Source organism: Mustela erminea, chromosome 13, assembly GCF_009829155.1.
Source record: "Mustela erminea isolate mMusErm1 chromosome 13, mMusErm1.Pri, whole genome shotgun sequence".
Lineage (NCBI taxonomy): Eukaryota > Metazoa > Chordata > Mammalia > Carnivora > Mustelidae > Mustela > Mustela erminea.
The window spans coordinates 84,582,159-84,605,306 of NC_045626.1; the positions used below are offsets into that span (position 1 = coordinate 84,582,159).

At 40.0% G+C, this 23,148-nt stretch overlaps 3 protein-coding genes across 6 annotated transcripts in view; 1 reads left to right on the forward strand and 2 right to left on the reverse strand.

Annotated features, from left to right (window-relative positions):
- Positions 1–4,436, reverse strand: part of RAD9B (RAD9 checkpoint clamp component B) — a 35,218-nt gene extending 30,782 nt beyond the window's left edge. Inside the window, exons 1-3 of one of the 2 annotated variants that reach the window (XM_032310789.1) lie at positions 4,252–4,436; positions 2,274–2,344; positions 930–1,082 (exon numbers count right to left, since the gene is read on the reverse strand). In XM_032310789.1, coding sequence (XP_032166680.1) covers positions 930–1,082; positions 2,274–2,344; positions 4,252–4,288 — 261 coding nt within the window. In that variant the 5' untranslated portion in view covers positions 4,289–4,436. Of the gene's footprint in view, positions 1–929; positions 1,083–2,273; positions 2,345–4,251 lie in introns of those variants that run through there. The other variant, XM_032310787.1, reaches the window with a different exon arrangement.
- A 55-nt stretch (positions 4,437–4,491) lies between these two features.
- Positions 4,492–12,789, forward strand: VPS29 (VPS29 retromer complex component). 2 transcript variants are annotated; one of them, XM_032310791.1, is made up of 5 exons: positions 4,511–4,606; positions 6,658–6,669; positions 9,336–9,527; positions 11,844–12,079; positions 12,308–12,789. In XM_032310791.1, the coding sequence occupies exons 1-5, from the start codon at positions 4,604–4,606 to the stop codon at positions 12,423–12,425; spliced, it is 561 nt and encodes a 186-aa protein (XP_032166682.1). In that variant the 5' UTR covers positions 4,511–4,603; the 3' UTR covers positions 12,426–12,789. The 2 variants fall into 2 exon arrangements, with proteins under 2 accessions (XP_032166683.1, XP_032166682.1); XM_032310792.1 differs by lacking the exon at positions 6,658–6,669 and having other exon boundaries at positions 4,492–4,606.
- An 834-nt stretch (positions 12,790–13,623) lies between these two features.
- FAM216A (family with sequence similarity 216 member A) lies at positions 13,624–23,076 on the reverse strand. 2 transcript variants are annotated; one of them, XM_032309528.1, is made up of 8 exons: positions 22,550–23,076; positions 20,985–21,025; positions 18,067–18,188; positions 16,472–16,601; positions 16,209–16,392; positions 15,573–15,655; positions 15,108–15,169; positions 13,624–13,994 (listed from the first exon to the last, which is right to left on the reverse strand). In XM_032309528.1, exons 1-8 carry the CDS (start codon positions 22,639–22,641, stop codon positions 13,965–13,967), a joined length of 744 nt encoding a protein of 247 aa, XP_032165419.1. In that variant the 5' UTR covers positions 22,642–23,076; the 3' UTR covers positions 13,624–13,964. The 2 variants fall into 2 exon arrangements, with proteins under 2 accessions (XP_032165419.1, XP_032165418.1); XM_032309527.1 differs by lacking the exon at positions 15,108–15,169 and having other exon boundaries at positions 22,550–23,072.
- Positions 23,077–23,148: the final 72 nt, after the last annotated feature.

A 23,148-nucleotide genomic window follows, 5' to 3' on the forward strand; every position in this document is an offset into this window, starting at 1 on the left:
TCTCTCTATTGAGCAGAGAGTCTGATGCGGGGCTCGATCCCAGGACCCTGAGATCATGACCTGAGCTGAAGGCAGAGGTTTTAACCCACTGAGCCACCCAGGCACCCCATGGTTTGTCTCCCTGATTTCATCTTATTTTATTTTTTCATTCCTTCCCCTTTGATCCTGTTTCATTTCTTAAATTCTACATATGAGCGAAATCATATAATTGTCTTTCTGTGGTTGGCTTATTTCACTTAGCATAATACCCTCTGGTCCCATCCTTGTCATTGCAAATGGTAAGATTTCATTTTTTTTTAAAGATTTTATTTATTTATTTGACAGACAGAGATCACAAGTAGGCAGAGAGGCAGGCAGAGAGAGAGAGAGATGGAAGCAGGCTCCCTGCTGAGCAGAGAGCCCGACATGGGGCTCGATTCCAGGACCCTGAGATCATGACCTGAGCCGAAGGCAGCGGCTTAACCCACTGAGCCACCCAGGCGCCCCAAGATTTCATTTTTTAAAAAAGATTTCATTTATTTCTTTGACAGAGAGAAAGATCACGAGTAGGCAGAGAGACAGGAGAAAGCAGGCTCCCCGCTGAGCAGAGAGCCGGATGCGGGGCTCGATCCCAGGACCCTGAGATCATACCTGAGCCAAAGGCAGAGCCTTAACCCACTGAGCCACCAAGGTGGCTTAATTTAATTTTTTGATGGCTGAGTAATATTCCAATATTCCATTGTACATATATACCACATCTTCTTTACCAATTCATCTGTCAATGGACATCTGGGCTCTTTCCATAGTTGGGCTATTGTGGACATAGCTGCTATAAACATTGGGGAGTCCTGCATGCCTTTTAAACCATGTTTAAATGCAGAATAGATGTTATGTCCTGTGTAATAAAAATTTCTACAATACCAGAGAAAACCAGGGACTCTTATATTTACCTTCATTCCCAATTTGCAATTTAAATTTGATGTTTTTGAATCATTCTCATTTACTTTCACTGAGGTTGACCATTGATAATGTTGAAAAAACAGAGGAGAAAAGAGGACACATCCGTATGCTGACCGACAAGAATTCACAGATCTTAGAGCAAGCTGAAAAATAAGAGGTATTAAGGAAAAAACTTTTTTTAAATGATTAATTTTAAAAATTCTATTTTGTAAGACTGCAATTAAATGTGTTCCAATAAGGCTGTGGGATGGTAACTGCATTACATGGACTACCTTATACATATGAATTATTATAAATATTAAATGGGTTGTGTCATCATTGTATATTGAATTCACATACATCTCCATACATGGATACACATCTATATTGAAAACATGTTAAGCATTACCTCTAAAATCTTACATGTTGAAATTGTGAAGTTGTAAATGCCTTTAACTTTAATGCAATATAAGTTGGCAGAAGGTAATTTAAAAGGGGGTAAGAAGATGGCCGCAAAATGACCATCTCTTGCCTCATCTAAAGTGAGAAACCAGCAGTCAGTGCCAGCCGACGACTGCCACCTGGGAATGCTGGCCTCAGACTGTCAGATCTAAGTTTTTAAGAGAAGAAACAAACTCAGATCTTTACGTGGACCTTCCCAATTTCTAAGCTTAGGAAATTTTGTCATTTGGGGCGCCTGGGTGGCTCAGTCCTTAAGCGTCTGCCTTCGGCTCTGGTCATGATCCCAGGGTCCTGGGATCAAATCTCTCATCGGGCTCCCTGCTCAACGGGAAGCCTGCTTCTCCCTCTCCCACTCCCCTTGCTTTGTTCCCTCTCTCACTGTCTCTCTCTCTCTCTTTCTGTTAAATAAATAAATATAATCTTTAAAAAAAAAAAATTGAGTGCACGGGGCTCCTGGGTGGCTCAGTGGGTTAAGCCTCTGCCTATGGTTCAGGTCATGATCCCAGAGTCCTGGGATCGAGCGCTGAATCGGGCTCTCTGCCCAGCAGGGAGCCTGCTTACTCCTCTCTCTGCCTGCCTCTCTGCCTACTTGTGATCTCAGTCTGCCAAATAAATAAATATAATCTTTAAAAAAAATAAAAAATTTAAAAAATGAGTGCAATCCCACAAAACTTATCTAGCCTCTTGACCATCAGTTTGCAAGATCTGATTTAAATCTCGTGTGTTTCTCTGCATGATTTTTATAATATGCTTTCAGTGTATTCAGATATGTCAAATAAAGATGAACAGTGAAAGGAATAATTACAATTTCTGGGTTTCCAAATTAACATTCAGTCTGGACTGGGATCTTTAAACATCTTCTTTTGCCTTAATAGATGGTATATCTTACTTACACCTTTTTCAGATGGGTCTAGCCACAGCTCGTCACTGATTCGTGATAGAGCTTGGATTGCTTTTCCAAATACTACGGAGAAAAAGAAAGGTACTGCTTATATTCTTTCCTCAAACAATAAATACAAATCATAGGACTACTTCAGCATTCACAGGACTCAAGTTTTAATGCACAAAGAACAGTGTTTTATAGACCAATGCTAAAAATTGTTTTAAATACATAATACTCTTGACAAAATGTAAGACATATAGTAAGAGCTCAATAAATTTACAGTGTGTGCAAAATGATATATTGCACACTCTTCCTTTCTGTATATCTGCATGGAGCTACTGTGGCAAGCCAATTTCCATACTAACATATTTTTAGACTTGGTTTAAATACATATATTACCTGCCTCCTCTCCCCTCCCAAAAAAGAAGTGTGAAAACAGAGCATGGAGGGATTTGAAGGAATTTAATAACTTCACGGGTGGCAAGGTCAACACAGAGAAATTAGAGGCATTCGAGATGCATCTCTGATATTTGAGGTTAGCGTGCAAGATGCCAGATCTTCCCACCAAACACACTCGGATGCCGTGTAAGGAAGAGAGGCTAGGCTGGGTGACATATCTGTCTAATCTGATATAACAGTATTAATATTCTTAACAATTATGAATAAGTACAAAATGTGGCAGATAGAGGATACTGTTGGGCTTTATGCTCAGCATGAACTCTGCCTCTGTCTCCCAAATAGATAGATAAAATGGATGGCCACATCAATCTACAGAACAGTAGAAAAAAGAAAAAATTTCAGAACATAAAATCAAATTATAATGCTTAAGAATCAGAAGCGTGTGAATTGGCGATGCCAGCCTGAAACTGAGATAGAATGAAGGGGGCCGGGGTAGGGGGGAGGTTAGAGGCATTTCTCCCTTTTTACCACTTTCTATTCAACACTTTTTCCTGGAGCTGCCTGATGCAGACCTTTCACTCATCCAATGAATAGTTTTTGAGCCCCTACTATGTTCCGAGTACAACTACCGCCATGCGGGCAGAGCAATGAACAGGACAGGAATGGATCCTGCCCTCCCAGTGCCTTGAGCCCTGTCCAGGAGGAAAAGCAAAACAATCATACAAATATTTGTTTATTGAGAACTGAGCTATATACACTGCTAGAGAAGTTCTAGAACACTGAGAACCTGTAACAGCCGGGAGCTTGTGCTTCCCTTTCCTGTTCATTACTACCGTTCCACGGATGGCCTCAACCCGGAGGAAGCTAACCACGACACAAGACGCCCTTCTACGGTCACTTCCACGTTACAATCTGTGGGAAACCGTTCTTCTCTTAAACAGAGACTTTCTGGGGTAACTGATGTGTAAGCACCATCGATAACACAGAACAGTTCCTGCGCCGTCCCGTCTATTACTGAGCTCTTTACATCCCTCTGTTTCATCTGTTTCATCCCCACAAGCCCTATGACGAAAATGCTGTCATTATTCTCATTTTTACAGACGAGGAAACGGAGCCCCCACAGTGATTCAGTGAATTGTCCCAGGTCCTACATCGAAAAATGGTAGAATCCGGAATAAAAACCAGGCTGATGCTTTCCTCGTGGGACTAAAATACTTGAACTGTTCAAGCCTCTTCCCCCCGCCCCCCCAAACTCCTCCTCACGCAGTCCTTATCATTCTGAGTTTGAGGCCCGCATTCCAAATCTCTGTTCCAATGGTGCAGGTTCATTTCACGGACACTGAAGACAATAAATACTACGCATTAATCAAAGCCGATAGGCCCTCTTCCTCCCCTCGGAAGCTACTAGGAGCCTGGGTGGGTGGCGGTGGTTCATAGCCGGGCCTTGTGTTGCCAACCCCTACACATAACGGACAAGGGGGAAATCGCCCCCATGAACCTTATAAGGTCTCTCTCGCTCGCTCGCTCTCAATCGCCCTTTTTTATTTTCTTTCCCTTTTCTACATAGGAAGGCAAGAAAGTCGCTCCACCTTTCACCTGACTGCCGCTCATCCCGCACTTCAGCATGGCCGCGGCCCCTAACAAGCCGCGCTCCAAGGCACGCCTCTGCTCGACGGCCCCCAGATGCCCGGATGTCGCCCGCTCTTTTCGAGGCTTCGAGATCTTACTCCTTCCCTCCCGCCCCCACCCCCGCCCCTCCCCGCCACCATTTCCCAAAGAGCAGCTACGTTTTACGGCGGAGAAGGGCCTCAGCGGGCCCCCGTAGGCCGGCTTCCGCCGACTCCACCTGTCATTGGTTGAGAGCGAAGTGGGCGGGTCGCCGAGGAGCCCGAGGAAGAAGGCGGCGGCGGTGCTGGTAACTGAGCGGAGCCCAGTGACAGGATGGTGAGGACGGCAGATGCGGCGACCGAGGCCTAGCTCTTGGCCGCGGTGCTGCGTCGTTGGGAGCAACTGGGAGTCTCTAGGCGAGGGCGTGGGCCATTTCGGAGTTGGTGGCGCGCAGCCCAGGGCCAGGCCTGGTGAAGGCTTAGGGGGAGGGCAGGAGAGGATAAGGAGAAGCCACCTCTGGGTGCGGCCGGCTCTGGCCTCGCACCCCCGACCCGGGGGCCAGAGGACGCCCGTGGTTAGGAAAGGGCCCGTCTCAGCGGCTCGTCCAGTCACGAGACCCGCACGCCCGATCCGGAAAAGGCCTTTAGGCCTGGGCCTCCGGCGTCCCCGAGAGAGGGGCATTGCATCCCCTCCGTTTCCAGACGTTTCCCTACTCCTTTCCCTCAAAAGGCACCTCCTTCTGCTTGGGGTATGCTGGTTGCCACCGCATGTGTTGGAAGCTGGCTTCTGGGATGCAAAACGGGAAGTAACGAGCATAATCCCCTATCCATTTTAATTTGCCTTCTGGGGAAAAGGAGTACAAATATCCCTTTCGCCCTTGAAATAAAGTGCAGCTGCCATTGAAATGTGGTAGGGAGTCCCCAGGGGACTGGATTTGGCTCTTAGAATGGCTGGAACTGTTGTTTTCTAAAGGGTTTATGAGCTCCCTGAAATTAGAAAATTTTGTGAATATGTATGTTTTTTCAGGTAAAGAGCCAGTGCTGGCGCCAAGGGGGTACTTTGGGGAGTTTTACCTCATTCGTTCATCAAGATTGCCCAGCCAGCTTCAGGGCTGGCCCCTCACGCGCTGGCCTCCAGTAGGCTTCTGCCCCAAGACCGTCCTACCTAAAAGCTCAGGAGCTGCTACTGAAGAGGGCTCATAACTGTAATCAGATTTTCAGAGGTGCCTTTCACCCCCTAAAAAGTTAAGAACGTGTTCAAAAAGAGCTCCGATTATCAGTATTTTTGCTATTTGTGTTGCTGAGGGTAACTCTAAAGGGACTTCTCTTTCTGATAAGCATCCATGGTATTTTTAAGATTATCACGGTTCTATGACAAGCATATCCTTTAAGGTGGCTTATAGATGTGACAGCCAAAGATTTACGGTACATGCTTCTTTGGTGTCTTTGTATATGTGAAAGGCGTTAATCCCGTTTTTTATTTTTGCTTCTAAACAGACTCCAGTTCAGTTTACAGTAATTTTGAGACAGTTTTGAGAAGATGACATGATTCCATACTCATGTTTCTCAAGTTTTTTTGAAAGATGAACACTTTTTTAGGGTAGTTATACTGGAACGTAACTTGTCACCTGAGATAGAATTGGGCAAAATTTAGCATTAGCTGATTCTTTTATGATTAAATACCTTTCACTTGGCAAAGTAGACTAGAAATGTTCAACACTTAGTAATGTCCAGTGTCAGTGGGCAGCAAATTCAGGTGTGGAGAGGGTCCAGTTTTGGCTGGATGAATGTTTTTGCTCTTTTATCATCTTTAGTTGGTGACTTCACCATCTGATAATTTATTCAAAATGCTGTGTTAGATCTTTACAAAACAAGGATCTAGCTGTGGCATAAATTTTCCACCTGCTAGAATTTTGAGCATAAGAGAATTAAAATGAGTATACTTGAGGAATAATTAGTCTTTAAGAATCCACCAAAATGTTAGCTTTCATTTACATTGTTACTGATGCATTTTCCAAATTGTCTTATAAAATTCTAGACAACAGGAAACGAAAGGGGAGGAAAGCGATATAGAGAATAAGATGAGAAGCAGAAAAAATTGACAAGGCAGTTTTCCTTTTTCTTTTTTTACAGTGTGTGTATGTGTGTGTCATGTTTAAAAATACAGCAAATGGTTCTTTTGGTGATGTTTTGAGCAAAGCCAGTTTTTAACATTTTCTCTCATAACACCCAGAAATCATTAACAATTGTTTGCGTATTCATTTGATATGAGTTTTTCGTTGCTCTGTTTTTGGTTTGTTTCTTTTCGTTGCTTTCTTTTAACATTGGTCATGTTTCACCCTTTTTTTTCATTCCCCTGTCTGCAATCAACTTCTTCATTCCACTAAGGCTGGGCACAGAGTAAGTTTCTTCTCTTAGCTCGTACTAACAGCGGTGGTCGGGTGGCTGATTACTGGGATTTTCACCCTTTTACAGTCTCTCCAATAGGAAGTGGCCAACTTCCTATGCTTTGATTGGGTTGGTTCTTATTTGAATTTAATAAGACTGCCAGTTCAGGATCTTTTGCTGTCTCAAAAGACTATAAACTTTGTCTAACCTGAACTGTCCAAAGTGTGGAGTTTGGGCAAGGAAATTCCGCAGAGTATGACATTTGTTATGCGACACTATAATGTAGTCACCTACATGAAACAAGAGTCTTAGTAAGAATCTTTACTAGTTTGAAATAATTTTTGTTTGGTCATTCCTATAGTTTTATCTTTAAACTGCTAATAATCTGGGTACACTTGGGCATAATCCAGAATACATGATAGAATTGAGGTCATTGATCATTATGAAGTATCATATCAAACTAATATCTTTTTGAGCACATTCAGATTGAACAGCTCATTCATTATCAGTGCCAAAGATTTTCATCCTGCGGTAGACGTACACCCTTTATGAGTTTGAGGTTCTTTTTTTTTTTTAACTATAGAAATCTATTTTTTTTACCTTTTTCTCAAATGCCAGCTTCCCACATTAACTATGTACTTCAGTCCATATCCGAAGGGATCCCCCTCTAAAGATGAAGACTGTTCTCTCTCCAGGTACTTTTGCATTGATTACCCATGAGAGTTGAAACTTCGTAGTTGTTTTTAGTTTTACAGTAAGATGTCTTATCCACGAAGATCTGGATTGAAACCGTTTTTTTTTTAAGATCTTATTTATTTGACAGAGAGAGACACAGCGAGAGAGGGAACACAAGCAGGGGGAGTAGGAGAGGAAGAAGCAGGCTGCTTGTGGAGCAGGGAGCCCAATGTGGGACTCGATCTCAGGACCCTGGCATCATGACCTGAACCAAAGGCAGAAAGGCAGGTGCTTAAGGTCTGAGCCACCCAGGCGCCCCTGGATTGAAATAATTAAGTCACTGAACAAATACTAGCTGAAACTGCTCTTTAAAAAGAAGAAACTTATTTAACAATTTCTTTTTAAAGTATGCTAATTTTGTAATCTTGCATTACTTCAGTTACTCTGTGTCCTGATAACAGTTCCTTTCCTTTGTAATCATGTTGATATTTGTTGCAAGATGAGTCAAGTTTGTTTTAGTAATAATTATAGTTTCACACATTTTATTTTTGATTAATTTTAGTTCACAAAGTCTATGGTGGCAAAACTATTTTGTTTTTATTCTACTTTAGATACTTAATGTTTTCTTGGATGATATTAAGGAATAGTCATGCCTTCTTTAAAAGGAGTTAAAGGGCATGTACATTTATGGATGGGATATCTGTATGGGAAAACATCCTGTTACAGAATGAAGGTGTCTGTACTAATCAACAGGAAGAAATTGATAATTGTCCTTTGGATGACAAATATTTAAATGACCATTGACAATATTCCATTAAATGACTGAATTAAGTGATGTTAATTTGTCAAATTTTGAAATTGTAAAATTAAAATTTTACAAGATTGAAGTTTTTTATTCTGTTATACTTAAGTGCAAAATTTATTTTTGTCATCTGAGACTGTATTGCAACTCTAAACCACCTCCTGCTAAATTTATCACTTATTTAGCTGATTTCTTTCTCTCTCTCTCTCTCTTTAATGCTCTAATGCACACGAAAGACTTAAAATGTTATTTTAAGTTTGGGAACCAAACTGAGGATACATAGGCCGTTTAATCTAGGCAGTAAAAATATAACAGCGAGGATTTCTAATTAGAAGAGAGAATAGAGATCATAATTCAAAAGCATGTGTTTGTCCTATTGAAACTCTTTGAAACATAGGCTGTTTTGTTTTGTTTTTTTAAGATTTTATTTATTTATTTGGCAGAGATCACAAGTAGGCAGAGAGGCAGGCAGAGAGAGAGAGGAAGGGAAGCAGGCTCCCTGCTGAGCAGAGAGCCCGATGCAGGGCTTGATCAAGAAGCCCTGAGACCATGACCTGAGCCGAAGGCAGAGGCTTAACCCACTGAGCCACCCAGGCGCCCCACATAGGCTGTTTTTATTCCTTTGTACTATATAGCTAATAGTTTTTAGTGACAAATATTGTAACTTTTGGCTGCTTTTCCTCTAAATAGTTTTAGTCTAGTAAACATAAATTATAGAATTTTTTCTCTGTCACTACATTTTTAACAATTCTCTTCATTAATGTTCCTGAAACACTGGAATCAGTACATTATGTTTGACATTATAGCTGCAGAAATATGAATTACCATATCATTCAAAAATGCCAAATTCCATAGGACCCCACAGAATATTTTTCATTTTGCAATTTTTAAAATTCAGTGTCATTTATAGGTCTCTAAATGAATTGCTTAAGAAAGCCTGATTTTATTCTTGGTAAGTAGAATGATGACGTATATTGTGTATGCACACTGTTTATGATCAGAATAAGGCTGATTAGAACACAGTATGTTACCATACGTGTCTTTGTTTAAATGGTCATGATAACTATATGGATAACTTCTACTCTTTGGGGTTCTGGAATGTCTGCTTAGTTTAATTTACAAGGGGAGTTAAAGTTAAGGAGAACATCTTGTTTTGACGTCATGTTTGACATTACCCTTGTCTCACCTTGACACTTTAAAGTTGGTGTTGGTATTAGGAGACCTGCACATCCCACACCGGTGCAACAGTTTGCCGGCTAAATTCAAAAAACTGCTGGTGCCAGGAAAGATTCAGCACATTCTCTGTACTGGAAACCTTTGCACCAAAGAGAGTTATGACTATCTCAAGACGCTGGCCGGTGATGTTCATATTGTGAGAGGAGACTTCGATGAGGTGATGTATTTCTCTTTCCATTCACAAATATTACTTTTCTTGATACTTACATGTATAAGCTTTATCCTTTACACCTGAGTTTCTCAACTGTCATGGTCTTTTTATTGTTGTTAACTTCCCCAATACAATTTACTTACACTACTTTTTCCTTACTCTTTAAAAATCACCATGTTAGACTAAACATATTACCATACTTGTTCTAAACTGCTTGATATGGACTAAAAGTGATTTTGTCACTTTTTTATAGTACTATCACTTAGTTTATAAAGCTTTTTAAGATTTTTTTTTTTTAAGATTGTATTTATTTGACAGACAGAGATCACAAGTAGGCAGAGAGGCAGGCAGAGAGAGAGTGAGAGAAGGAAGCAGCCTCCCTGCTGAGCAGAGAGCCCGATGCGGGACTCGATCCCAGGACCCTGAGATCATGACCTGAGCCGAAGGCAGCGGCCCAACCCACTGAGCCACCCAGGCGCCCAGTTTATAAAGTTTTTATTACAGACTTTTCACCACTGCCTTTACTACCCTGTTCCAAGCCACCATATCACTTTCCTGTGTTCCAGCTTCCTCATTCTACCCTTTCTCCCTTCATAGTTAGTTCTCCAAGTAGCAACCAGTGTGATCCTTTTTAGGTGAAGTAAGATCACATCACCACTATGCTGAAAACCCCGCTGTGGGTCTTAACTCCAGGGTTAATTATGAAGGGGCATGAGGAAGTTTGAGAAGGTGATAAAACTGTTCTGGGTCTTGGTTATGGCAGAGCTTACATAATTGTAAGCATTTGTTTGCTATTGTAAGCAAATTGCATTTGTCAAAAACCCTTAAATTATACACTAAAAAGAGTAATTTTAGTATATGTGAATTATACCTCAATAAACCTGACTTTATTTTTTTTTAAGATTTTATTTATTTATTTTACAGACAGAGATCACAAGTAGGCACAGAGGCAGGCAGAGAGAGAGGGGGAAGCAGGTCCCCGCTGAGCAGAGAGCCTGGTGCGGAGCTCGATCCCAGGACCTCGGGATCATGACCTGAACCGAAGGCAGAGGCTTTAACCCACTGAGCCACCCAGGCACCCCTAAACCTGACTTTAAAGAACAGTTAGAAGTTCTGAGATTGCAGCTTTGTTCATTAGTTAATAATGAGATTTTAGGCAAATTACATCTTTCTGGCCTCAGTTTCCTCTTATGTAAATATGATTGGAGTAGATGATTTTTAAGACCCTCAGATCATACTAACATATTATTCAACATGATAAATCCGATGTGTGAAGAATTTTCTTTGCATTTCTGGGAATAGAAGCTTTTTCACAAATCATTTTTAACTTCATTGGTGCTGTTTACTAGTGTTCCTTAGTACAAAACTGAATAAGCATAGTGTCTTTTTCTTTTTTCTTTTTTTTTTTTTTTTAGTGGATTTTAAAAAAGAATTCAGATAACCTTTCCCCTGGGGGCAAAAGACAGGGAGATGAGAAGGGAAGGGGCAGATTTCTTGTCAATAAACAGAATATAGGTTTGGTTTGTTAAAAACATATTTGGGGTTCTGTGTATATTATGCTAAAGACAAGTTGGGTAGCAAGAATAAACAATTTTTGCTTCTGATTTAGCTTAACCACTTACTAATGTGTGACCTTGGGCAAATTATTTTAACCTTTCTTTGCCTCAGTTTCCTCATCCATAAAGTGGGAGTCATAATAGAACCTACCTCATAGGATTGTCAGTATTAAATAGGTTGATATTTATAAAACCTTTAGTGCCTGCTTCATACTAAGTGCTGTATGAGTGTTATGTGTCATTATTATTTGAAGCCATCTATATAAAATTAAAGTCTGGGATATAATTTGAACACCTAGCTTATAGGTCATATACCTAGGATTCTTAGAGGAAACTAACAACTTTAGGGGAATAATTATTCTCTACAGCTTTCCCTAAAGAACCCAGATTCTGTTTAAAAAAAAAAAGATAAACACGAGGCAGGTATTGCGTGATAAATTCCAGTTTCCCGGAAATAAGGTATGTTTTGAGCATAGTTGTAGCCTTAGAGACTGAGGAGTAATCATATATTTAGTAAATGTGTTGGTTGTGGAGCACTGTATCAGAAGATCCACATGGGATTAAATACTTAACCAGGTTAAGTACTAAATCAGTTGTTCTTAAACATCAGCATCTCTTAAAAAAAAAACGTGTGTGTATGTGTGTGTATGTATATATATATGTATATATATATATAATGTACATATAATGTGTGTGTGTGTATATATATATATATACATATATATATATGTATATATATATATATAATGTCTGTTTCTTATTCTAGAATCTGAATTATCCAGAACAGAAAGTTGTGACTGTTGGGCAGTTCAAAATTGGTTTGATCCATGGGCATCAAGTTATTCCTTGGGGAGATATGGCCAGCTTAGCCCTGTTGCAGAGGCAGTTTGATGTGGACATTCTTATCTCGGGACACACACACAAATTTGAAGCATTTGAGCATGAGAATAAATTCTACATTAACCCAGGTTCTGCCACTGGAGCATATAATGCCTTGGAAACGTGAGTAGTAATTCGGGAATTTTTTAAAGTTAATAATTGCATGTGTGACATTCATGAAGGAGGAATGCAACCATTTCAATAATTACAGCCTTTGGGGCAATCTTCTTGTGATTATTTTCAATATATAACAACTAGAATTCTCCTTGAATCCAAATTGTTATAAATTGAAATTTTTAGTGCTGGTGCTTTTTAGTACAAAACACTGACGTTATTTATATTTTTTTCCAGAAACATTATTCCTTCATTTGTGTTGATGGACATCCAGGCTTCTACAGTTGTCACTTATGTGTATCAGCTAATTGGAGATGATGTGAAAGTAGAACGAATTGAATACAAAAAATCTTAAAAGCCAGGCCTGTCTTGCTGTTTTTTTTTTTTTCATTCCCCTGTTCAAATCAAGTAATTAAACATGAGCCACAAAATTGTATCACTTTTATAATATTTTGCAGTAAAATATATCATCTTGTTAATACAATGTTCTAAGCTTCTTGTAAACTATAAGAATATATTCTGTTTCCATATTTGATTTCTATGAAAAAATGTCCATCATACAGTAAATGGTCATGCGTTAAGAAAAATTTATCCTTGTAAATATCTTCAAAGTTGATTATCTGGAACTTTATTACAAAAGTAGTGCATGAGGAAAATGAATCTAGATTTTCTTGTATACGTTTTTCTCTCCAGTAATAAACAGTTACCTTTCATTTATACTTCCTTGATAAGCTGTGTTTTAATTTTTAAAAATCATGAAAATGAGAGACCATATGAAACTGCGCCTAAGCATTAAAGTGATGAGGTAGATGGGTTGACTTTTGGGGCTCTCTCATTTCTCACAATGCTCTAGAGGTCATAATGTTGGGCTCAGATTTGATTTTCTAAAAAATATACTATATTGACATATTAGCAATAATTCCTCAAGCTGTTTCTTTAAATTGCCCTATTCCTATATTTCAGGTTTTAATTGTGTATGTACACACACATACACACACACACACATATATATATTTTTAAACCAGCGTTTAGAAAGGAAGCACAGTAGAGTGAATATATAATGTAATGTAAAGAGTCTTCTTGGTACAATTACTTCCAACTTACTCTGGTTTGAGAGTCCAAGCGTTTGGCAATTTTCATAAAATAGAGCAAGTTGATACTTCCCATTTTTAAGTTGTATTCAAGCAGTAAATATCAAGTGCTATTTTGTATCAGACTTTCAGAGCTTTCCTTAACCAGATCAAGAAAATACTTGGGGCCCCTGGGTGGCTTAGTGGGTTAACCCTCTGCTTTCGGCATGGGTCATGATCCCAGGGTCCTGGGATCGAACCCCTCATCAGGCTCTCTGCTCAGCAGGGAGACTGCTTCCCCCCCCCCCCTTTCTGCCTGCCTGTCTGCCTGCTTGTGATTTCTGTCTGTCAAATAAATAAAATATTAAAAAAAAAAAAAAGAATATACTTATAGGGGATTCTCAGGTTTTTGTTCTAGGACTTACTATATGGAGAAAAAGAATTAAGCAATTTATTGGACAGATTTAAAGAAAAATAATACAGTTTTAAGCGACAAGAAAATTTTTAATTGTATCTAGCTAGAAATACAAGCATATATTACACATAACTTTTGTTACACAAATATCATTAGTACATGGAACTACATCAACCAGTTAATTACACTGTTGTAAACATTTCTGAACAAACTAAAATTACTTAATGACTTCACGGTGAGTAACAATACTATCCTAAATGTAGAAAGAGGACACAATTCACAACCCTCCCCCCCTTTGGCACCTTATCAATTCACAAGACTCAAGTTCACATCAGGTGTTCTCCTTGTTCTTCAATTGACATCGATTGCATACATTTATTTAGCAAATCTTCTTCCTTTTTTTCTTCATTCATGTATGATTCAGAATCATTTGTAGAAACTGTAAGAAAAATAAGTTTATAATGTCTGTTTTGGAAATACAGGTGTATTTCCTGAAAATGGAGATTTGTATATAAGAACAGCCTTCAAAATGACCTATCTTAGTAATAACCCTTTCACAAAAACAAATGGCTTGCAATTTTCAAAACTTAACCACTTCCTCCCCCCAAATCCCTTACATTCCCAGTAAGTACTATATTCAGCCAAGTTATTGTATAGCACATTTTCTGTCACTAAGTCCTAAGTCCTATATTGTCTTCACTTGTCAAAATCTTTTGGTTACAGGAAAGTCATAGCTTCAGCATTCCCCTCTCCGTAAGCATTAAGTTCCTACTCCTCTCTCAGGGATCACAGGGACTTTCCTCCCACCTGGGTTCCTCCAGCTATTATTTTGGGACCTAGACTTACTTTTTCCCCTGCCATAACCCTCATTTCTTGGACTGTCACACAGCATTGGGATAGGGGTTCTGAAGGCCTGACTTCCCTACTTCCTATTTTCTTCCCTACTCACTGTAGGAACAACTACAACATTGTTTAACTTCCACTTAATCCTTCCCACTTTATCAGTTCTGAGGAATCCTTCTGAGCATTCTTTCTTCCCCTTTGATTTTCTTTCTTCCCCTTTTGACTTTCCCCTTTGGCCCTTTTCATTTTGTAGTCTTCTGAACTTGAAGGATCCTTGGGCACCTGGGTGGCTCAGTGGGTTAAGCCGCTGCCTTCAGCTCAGGTCATGATCTCAGGGTCCTGGGATTGAGCCCTGCATCGGGCTCTCTGCTCAGCAGGGAGCCTGCTTCCCCTTTTCTCTCTATGCCTACCTGCCTCTTTCCTACTTGTGAGCTCTGTCAAATAAATAAATAAAAATTTTTTAAAATGCTGATGAACCGGGGCACCTGGGTGGCTCAGTGGGTTAAGCAACTGCCTTCGGCTCAGGTCGTGATCTCAGGGTCCTGGGATCGAGTCCCGCATCAGGCTCTCTGCTCAGCAGGGAGCCTGCTTCCCTCTCTCTCTCTCTGCCTGCCTCTCTGTCTACTGTGATCTCTGTCAAATAAATAAATAAAATCTTTAAACAAAAAAATGCTGATGAACCTGTAGGATCCTTTATGCTGATACTTACCAACTCTGGACTTAATCTGAGTTGCTCTGCAAAATTTTGATACCACTTGGTTGGCTTGCTTCCTGGTGTGTTGAATATTAAACAAAATTTATATATAGGTGATACAGCCCTCATGAACTATGATGCCATACAAAATACTTTGTCCCATCCAAAAATGGCACTATCTCATAAAAGTGCTATGGCTTGAAAAAGTCATGTTTATGGCTCTGGGTTCTAACAAATTCATTCTGTTAAAGTCTCTGATATTGTAAATACCTTTGTTTAGAAGTACCTTGAATCTTACTCCCCTGAGGTGAGTATGTTCTTTTAAATGAAAGCAGAAACTGTATTTCATACTCACTTGGAGAATTATAAGCAAATCACATTCTAAATTTTAATGTCTTCTGTAATAGAAATGAAATTAATGGGTTTAATATTTTTTAAGCATAAGACTTTCAAAATGCATTTTTAAAATTCCACATTTACCTGATTGCATGAACAGTTTGCCTGGTTTTCTAAAAATCTTCAGTGACTTACATCTTGTTTTAGATGCATATCCAGTTTTTAAACTATAAGAAAGAGAAGCATCTTAATTGGGATCAGCAAAATCAACAGCTGTCTAATGCATGTGGAGGACCATACAAATTGTTTTTATTAAGCTGCCAGCATCACCAAAAAGACTCTTTCAGTCTCCTATGAGTAATTAGCCCTGAAACACAAAGCTAACTATTTTAGTGCAGGTTGAATAATCAGTCTTCTTATTCTCTTTTTTTCTTATTTCCTTTTTTTGTTTATAGTTTTCTCCTGTGCCGAAGCAACCATATGCTCCTTCTGGAAGTATTTGTACTATTTTGAATTTAAGTGGAAATTACTGAAAAGGCCAGTCTTGCCTATCTCTAGCTGATCAAGAAATTTTTACAATTCCACAAAATGTGTTCTAAAAAGAGTGGCATATTCCAGTGAGATCAGTAAAGAGACTCGAAGATCCTTTTGTGCTTTTCGTCTAACCTCTTCTGAATTTAGCCAAATGAACCCATTAGGAAACAAGCTTTAATCTCATTTAGCTACCGTTCCAATAAAATTGGGGTGTATTTTCCTCTTTTTAAACAACAAGAAACAGACCCTTCTTTGTTTCTCACTGGTCGCCAAAGGGAATGCTGTAGGATCATTTCCGGTGCGGGTACAGCGGCCATGTCAAGGGTCCCTGAGTCCACTCTCTCCAGTTGGTGTCGCCATGTGGTGCAGGGGTAATGCTGCTTCTGTGAGTAACGAGAACCGAGGCGGCTCCTGTGATGAGTGAGGATACCTGTCATACAGATCACCTCTGTTAGAAGACCCTCTGGTGTCTTGTGAGAACTAGGGAGAAACGAACGAGGTGCACCTGCCTGGCTTTTGTGAGCTGTGCTGGATCACGTGCATGTACTGCCTCTTCATCAATGTCCGCAGATAGTTGGCGTTATAGATCTTAGCGATGCTACACAGATAACGCTTCTGGCCTGTGGTGAGGTCTGGATGCTAAAAGACAAGATTTATAGGCACTGTAGAACAAGAGGTTGGCAAAATTCCTCATCTGAAAGGGTGAATGTTCAGGAGAGCTGCACCACACGTACATTTTGCTTATTCAAATTCAGCTATGCTAATCTGGCCGAAAAGAGAAAGAAATGGCCATTTAAACAGCACACGTGGGTCCACCTGCCGTTTCCACTCAAGTGATTCTGATGTGTCTGAGGGGTGAGAACCACTGCCCTAGGAGAGTAAGGAGAGTAGGGATATGCTGCTCTGTCCGTGAGTCTTAGCTCCTGTGTGCCTCAGTGAATGTAGGCTTCTTGCCCTCTAAATACAATTTTTGAGATATCCTGTGGCATCTGAAAGCGACTCAACTACTCTACTTGGTCTTAACTAAAGAAACAGTCTTGGGGCGTCTGGGTGGCTCAGTGGGTTAAAGCCTCTGCCTTCAGCTCAGGTCATGATCCCAAGGTCCTGGGATCGAGCCCCACATTGGGCTCTCTGCTCAGCAGGGAACCTGCTTCCTCCTCTCTCTAACTGCCTCTCTGCCTACTTGTAATCTCTGTCTGTCAAATAAATAAATAAAATTTAAAAGAAAAAAGAAACAGTCTTTTCTAGCACCAGAAGAATAACTGTCTGTGTTGAACATACTGAGAGATAGTCTATGGGTCTTTGGTAAAAGTAATTTTAACTAAGATTTTCACTTGCTGATTTTAGAAGATAACACTCACTTAAAATGTATATATATGTGTGTATACACAGGATTTACTGAACTGAATAGGTAAATCCAGGGAAAAGTCAAAATGTTGGTCAGATAAATTGACCAATTTGCACAAATCTATTGTAATCTTCATTTGCACTGCTCTCACAACGATACTTCTGGCAGTTATGACCTTTAATAATGGGTAATAGAGGTTAGACCGTCTTAAAATGCTGACAGCCATTTTCTTTATTTGCTTCTTTCTAATTTTGCAGACCTTCAGTGGAATCTGAATGAAAATGAGTCTGGGTTTCCATCTCTGGAATGTAACTTTCCTTATCATAAAGCCCTCAAAGAACTCTTAGGATAAAGAATCTAGGGACGCCTGGGTGGCTCAGTGGGTTAAAGCCTCTGCCTTCGGCTCAGGTCATGATCCCAGGATCCTGGGATCGAGCCCGCATCAGACTCTCTGCTCAGCGGGATGCCTGCTTCCCTCTCTCTCTCTGCCGGCCTCTCTGCCTACCTGTGATCTCTCTCTCTGTCAAAGAAATAAATAAAATCTTAAAAAAAAAAAAGAATCTATAATGATAAAAATCCTTGTATTCATTTCATGAGTTTACTCAGCAGACAGTTATGGACTCCTGGATGTATGCTGAGTGTACCTTATCTTCTGAAGTGCCTTACCCTCTAAGTAGCTCATCTTCAATAATAAGTTCATCTCTGAATACAAAGAATTTGGTACTTCAACAAAATATTGGTATTTAGTTAGCATACCTTTAGAAAGGACGCATCTGTCATTGATTTAGGGATGTGAATTGCTTGAATTTGAGGAGTTTTCCACAACTCTTGCAGCTTGGCTATGTGTGTGTTCACTTTGTGTCCATCTTTGATTCTGTCTGTAGGCAAGGACATATTATGTGAATTGCATGAGCAAACATCAGCTCAATAAACTGATTATTAATATCTATATATTTACATGGGTCTGTGATTATCCTGGAGTAGGAGTATGAGTCATACTGTTAAATTTGAAGAGATTGTATGATATGGCCATTTGGTTTTAGAGCATACAAAACTCTTAAGATATTTATGAACATTTACTACATATATGTCATTATATAGAGACTACATTATTTTGAGCTCAGCTGAGAGGCAAACTGTTGACAGTAGCTTATTTTTGTTAGCTGACTGTATGTCAGACCACATTAAACAGGAATATTCATGCAGAACTTGCACTGTAAAGATTTACAGCAATATTTTATCATTCATTTGAGCATATAGTATTAAAGTCAAGATAGAATAACACAAATTTTATATCTTTAATGAGACAGTGTTAAAAGGGCTTTGTAGAATTTTACTAAAACGTATTTTTACACAGTTTCAGTTGTTTCAATGTTTTTAATACTGATGTGGATAGATTAAAAGAACAGTCATTTAATAAAAATAAAAGTTGAGGCATATCTCGAGGAATGAAACTAGTTTTCAGTTTCAGATATTGCAACCAGAAACTTAATTTAGGGTATAAACTTCAGTAACACTTTGGGGAAAAACAATATCTGGGAAAATTTAACTAGTAAATAACTCTTTATAACACTCCCCTTCTTCTCACATACTCAGTCCCTCCCTCCAGATGGCTTTCTACCACTATGGTTAGTATCACTGTAAATCAGTTTGCATTTTCTTGAGTTTGACATAAGTGGAAACATACAGTAAATATTCTGTTTGTCTAGCTTCTTTCACTCAACATAATTATACTGAAATCAATCAGTGTGTGATATGTAGCAATAGTTCATTTATTTTTATTGTTGGGTTATATTCCAATATATCACAATTTGATTATCCATCCACCTGTAGATGGACATCTGGATTGTTTCCAGTTTTACGCTAGTACAAATAAAGCTGGAAGAACAGATTTCTAAGTTAAAAGCTTGTATTTAGGAAGTCAAATTAAATATCCATGGTTTTGTTTCAGTACTGACAACAAAGGTCACTACAGTTTTACATATTAACTTTATTTATTTCTTCCATATTTTGACAAATTGGGAGAGTTAATTCAGATAAGTAAGGGTTATATGTGCTTTACTGAAGACTAACTAGTTTGCCAACAAATGGAAAATTCACCTGGAAATTATGTTATTATGACCTTTAAGATATAATATGGAGTCTATAATAATAAAATTTAAATTTTAAAAATCCTTTTTCAAGTCATAAATGTGGACTAATTATCTAAGAATATATCTTTGTGTCTCCGCTAATCAATATTTCTGAGATGTGTTATTGTAGCCTGGACTGAAATTCAACTTCTCAAAACCTTGATGGCATTTCTTTACAGAACATGAAACATTTAAAAGTATTAAGGGCTCCTGGGTGGTTCAGTCAGGTAAGCAGCTGACTCTTGATTTAGGATCAGGTCATGATCTCCGGGTCTTGAGAGTGAGCCCCACATCCCAGCAGCAGCAGGGGGCCTCCTTGAGATTCTCTTTCCCTCTGTCCCTCCCCCTCTCAAATAAATAAATCTTTTTAAAAAATAATAGTTAAAGAGAAACAACCAACTGAAAAATGGGCAAAAGACTTGAACAGACTTTGGATGTCTCCAAGGGAGAAAGTACAAATGGCCAATAAACACATGAAAAGATGCTCACTATCGCCACTCGTTAGGGAAATATAAATAAAACAACGATGAAGTCCCATTTCATACTCATAAGGATAACTACCATTTAAAAAAAATGAAAACAAGTGTAAGCTAGCATGTGGAGAAACTCAGACCGTGTGCATTGCTGGTAAGAATGTAAAATGGTGCAGCTACTGTGGAAACAGTGTGGTGGCTCCTCAAAAAATTAAACAATGATCACCATATGGTCCAACAATTCCATTTAAAAATCACAGTATTTATATATATATATATGCATTTTTAGGTATGTATATACACATAGATATGTGTCTGTGTGTTTTTCTCAGCTTCTGTAAGGACTATGCATTTTCCAAGGAAGGGAATGAATCCAGGTTTATAGATCATTGAACTGAAATTGCTCCCCCCTTGGGGCACCTGGATGGCTCAGTGGGTTAAGCCTCTGCCTTTGGCTTGGGTCATGATCTCAGGGTCCTGGGATGGAGCCCCACTTTGTGCTCTCTGCTCAGGAGGGAGCCTCCTTCCCCCTCTCTCTCTGCCCTGCCTCTCTGCCTGCTTGTGATCTCTGTGAAATAAATAAATAAAATCTTAAAAAAAAAAAAGAAGAGAAATTGCTCCCCCCTCAAAAGAAAAAAAAATAGTGATATGCCTTTGGGGGTTTGTCTTACTCTTAATTCCATCAGCTTTATCCTTTATTTCAAGTGAGAGGAAAATAGCAGCATTGAGAAATATTTTATATGCTTTGAAGTTGTTCAAGTTAGAAATGTTTCCTTCAATTTATAAACCCCAGGCCATACTCTGTGCTTTTCAAACATCAATTATAACACAGTTCTTTTCAGATTCGTTGCTATTTTGAAGCACTCTTTTTAAAATGCTTGATGTGAAATGTCTTAACAAGAGAGAAAGAACCTGCTGGATTGCTCTTTGAAAATCTAAAAGACTAAGGTCACCAGGATGCTAATAAAGTCTATTTTTAAAACTCCATTATGTTTGTAGTTATAGCAAAATTAGCATCTCTGAACCATGTATTTTGGTAGGTATCATCTGCTTTATATGTTCTACTTACCAATACCTTTGGAATTCTGATAATAAGAATGTCCAGCTGATCTGTTGGAGGGAAAAAAGGATTTAAATAATATGTAATAATTGACAGCTTTATAAGCATTAAAGTATTTCAAATGAAAAAAGGCAGTATTGCATATGCTTTTTACTTTTCATGTTTCTATCAGATGGAATATCTTGCAAATTTTCTCCTGTAATCCTGGTTATATCCTAATGGCCCCAGGCTTTTTCAAAGTGGGTTATCTGAGGTTTTTACTATACTAGAAAGGATTTATCTTAAGCCAGATTTGGTCTTACTTTTAAGGCCTTTTAATCTAATTCCTGCATTGAGCTCAATAAAGAATTTGGGCTTCTGTGTTATCTGTGGTATTTCCTGGCTCTCTTTACTTTTAATAAAGTAACTTGGATATGAAAAAGACTATCTTCTTCTTTACTGTACATAATTAAGGTATACTGAAATTGATAAATTGGTCTGGAATGTTTCTATTTTTGTACAAGTTCTTTTTTTCTTCTTTCAAATTAAGACAGAACACACATCCTTCCTACTTCCTTCCATTTATTCAGTGACCAAGTGTTCATTGATCTCCTGATATATGAGGATCCAGCACTTAGTCAAATACAATAATGAACAGAAAAGAAATCCGAGACCCCATCTTTAACAGCCTTCTAGGGGCCCCTGGGTGGCTCAGTTAAGCGGCTGATTCTTGATCGGGGTTCAGGTCATGATGATGATCTCGGGGGGGGGGGGGTCCTCACTCAGTGGGGAGTCCGCTTAAGGATTCTCTCTTTCCCTCTGCCCCTCCCCCTCCCGCGGCCTCCGCACTTTCTCTCCCAAATAAATAAGTGTTTTTAAGAAAGTCTTCGATCCACTATATATATGTAAAGTGGTCATGGGTGCAGCAGGAGCCATGACTGTGAGCTTTTGGAGAAACACCCTGCAGCTTTCACTCTTAGGGAATAACTGATGGAAGCCGGGAGGTCCTGAAGACTAGTTGTCATCAGCATCCAGGAAATAATAGTAAAAAAACCTGCTCAAAATAAAATGGATTTATGAAGAAAAACTTCAGGGGGAAGAAAATGTCAAATCAAGGTGCCTCTAATATTCATAATTATCTGTCATATCGGCATTATGAATTCCCTGGACCCAAAGGTGGCTAATGTCGCACACACGGAACTGATTTATTGACTTGGAAACCCTAGATTGAACCTGTTTCTGCTGGGCCCTCAACCCCCTCTTTTTTATAGAGATCCTGTGGGAGACTGCATGTTTTCCAGTAGGTTTCGCAGCGCCCCCTCGAGGCAGAAAAATGCACCCAAGCAATTGTCGCAGTCACCGCGTTTAGTCATTGCACCAACACTCAATCCTACCTCACAAGCCCTTCCCCTAAACAGTGAGTCGGCTTCCATCTGTCCTACCCCGAGCACAACAAAGGTTGTCCCCTCCTCTCACTTCAGTCCACCGGGGACGAGTCCTTTGGAGCAGCCAGCTCCCACCCCCTCCTCCACAGGGGATCACGACCCGGAGCCGGTCATCGTCCTCCCTAACCCTTCAGGGCCCCTCAGCCTCACCCGCCGCCGCCACCCTCGGTCCCGGCCACTGCGGGAGGCTCTGCGGAAGAGCTGCATTCTGTCCAGTCGGACACCGGACCTTGGCCGGGCATCTCCTCCCCGGAGCCCGGACCTCGAGCGGTGTGCGGAAGCAGCTTTCCCCTCTCCCCTCCCCCGTCAGCACGCGTGCGTCAGGCCGGGCGATATTGGGGGTGAAGAGGCGGACGCCGTATTCTAGCCCCCTCCGATGTGCTCCGGACACTGCCCGAATAGCTTCGGGAGAGCGGGGAGGGCAGATGCACGACGCTGGAATAAGTTGGGGGAGGGGCAGTTCTTTAGTTGATTGCGCGCTTGCACGGTTTGTGGCAGGGATTAGTACATGCCCTCTAAAACAGGAGGTGCATTCCAGACCCTCTACAAATTTGCAAATCTTGAGTGTCACCATAAAGGTCAAAGACCAGGACGCAAATGAAGGACCGAAGTCCCCAGCGCAGGGATGCAGAATGTTAGCCGTTATCCGTTATCACCAAGGCAACCAGGCGTCTCTAGCATCCCAACTGCCAATTTCCGCCAGCTACTTCTGCGCACGCGCAAACCGCCTTCCCTGCCCACCTCCCCGC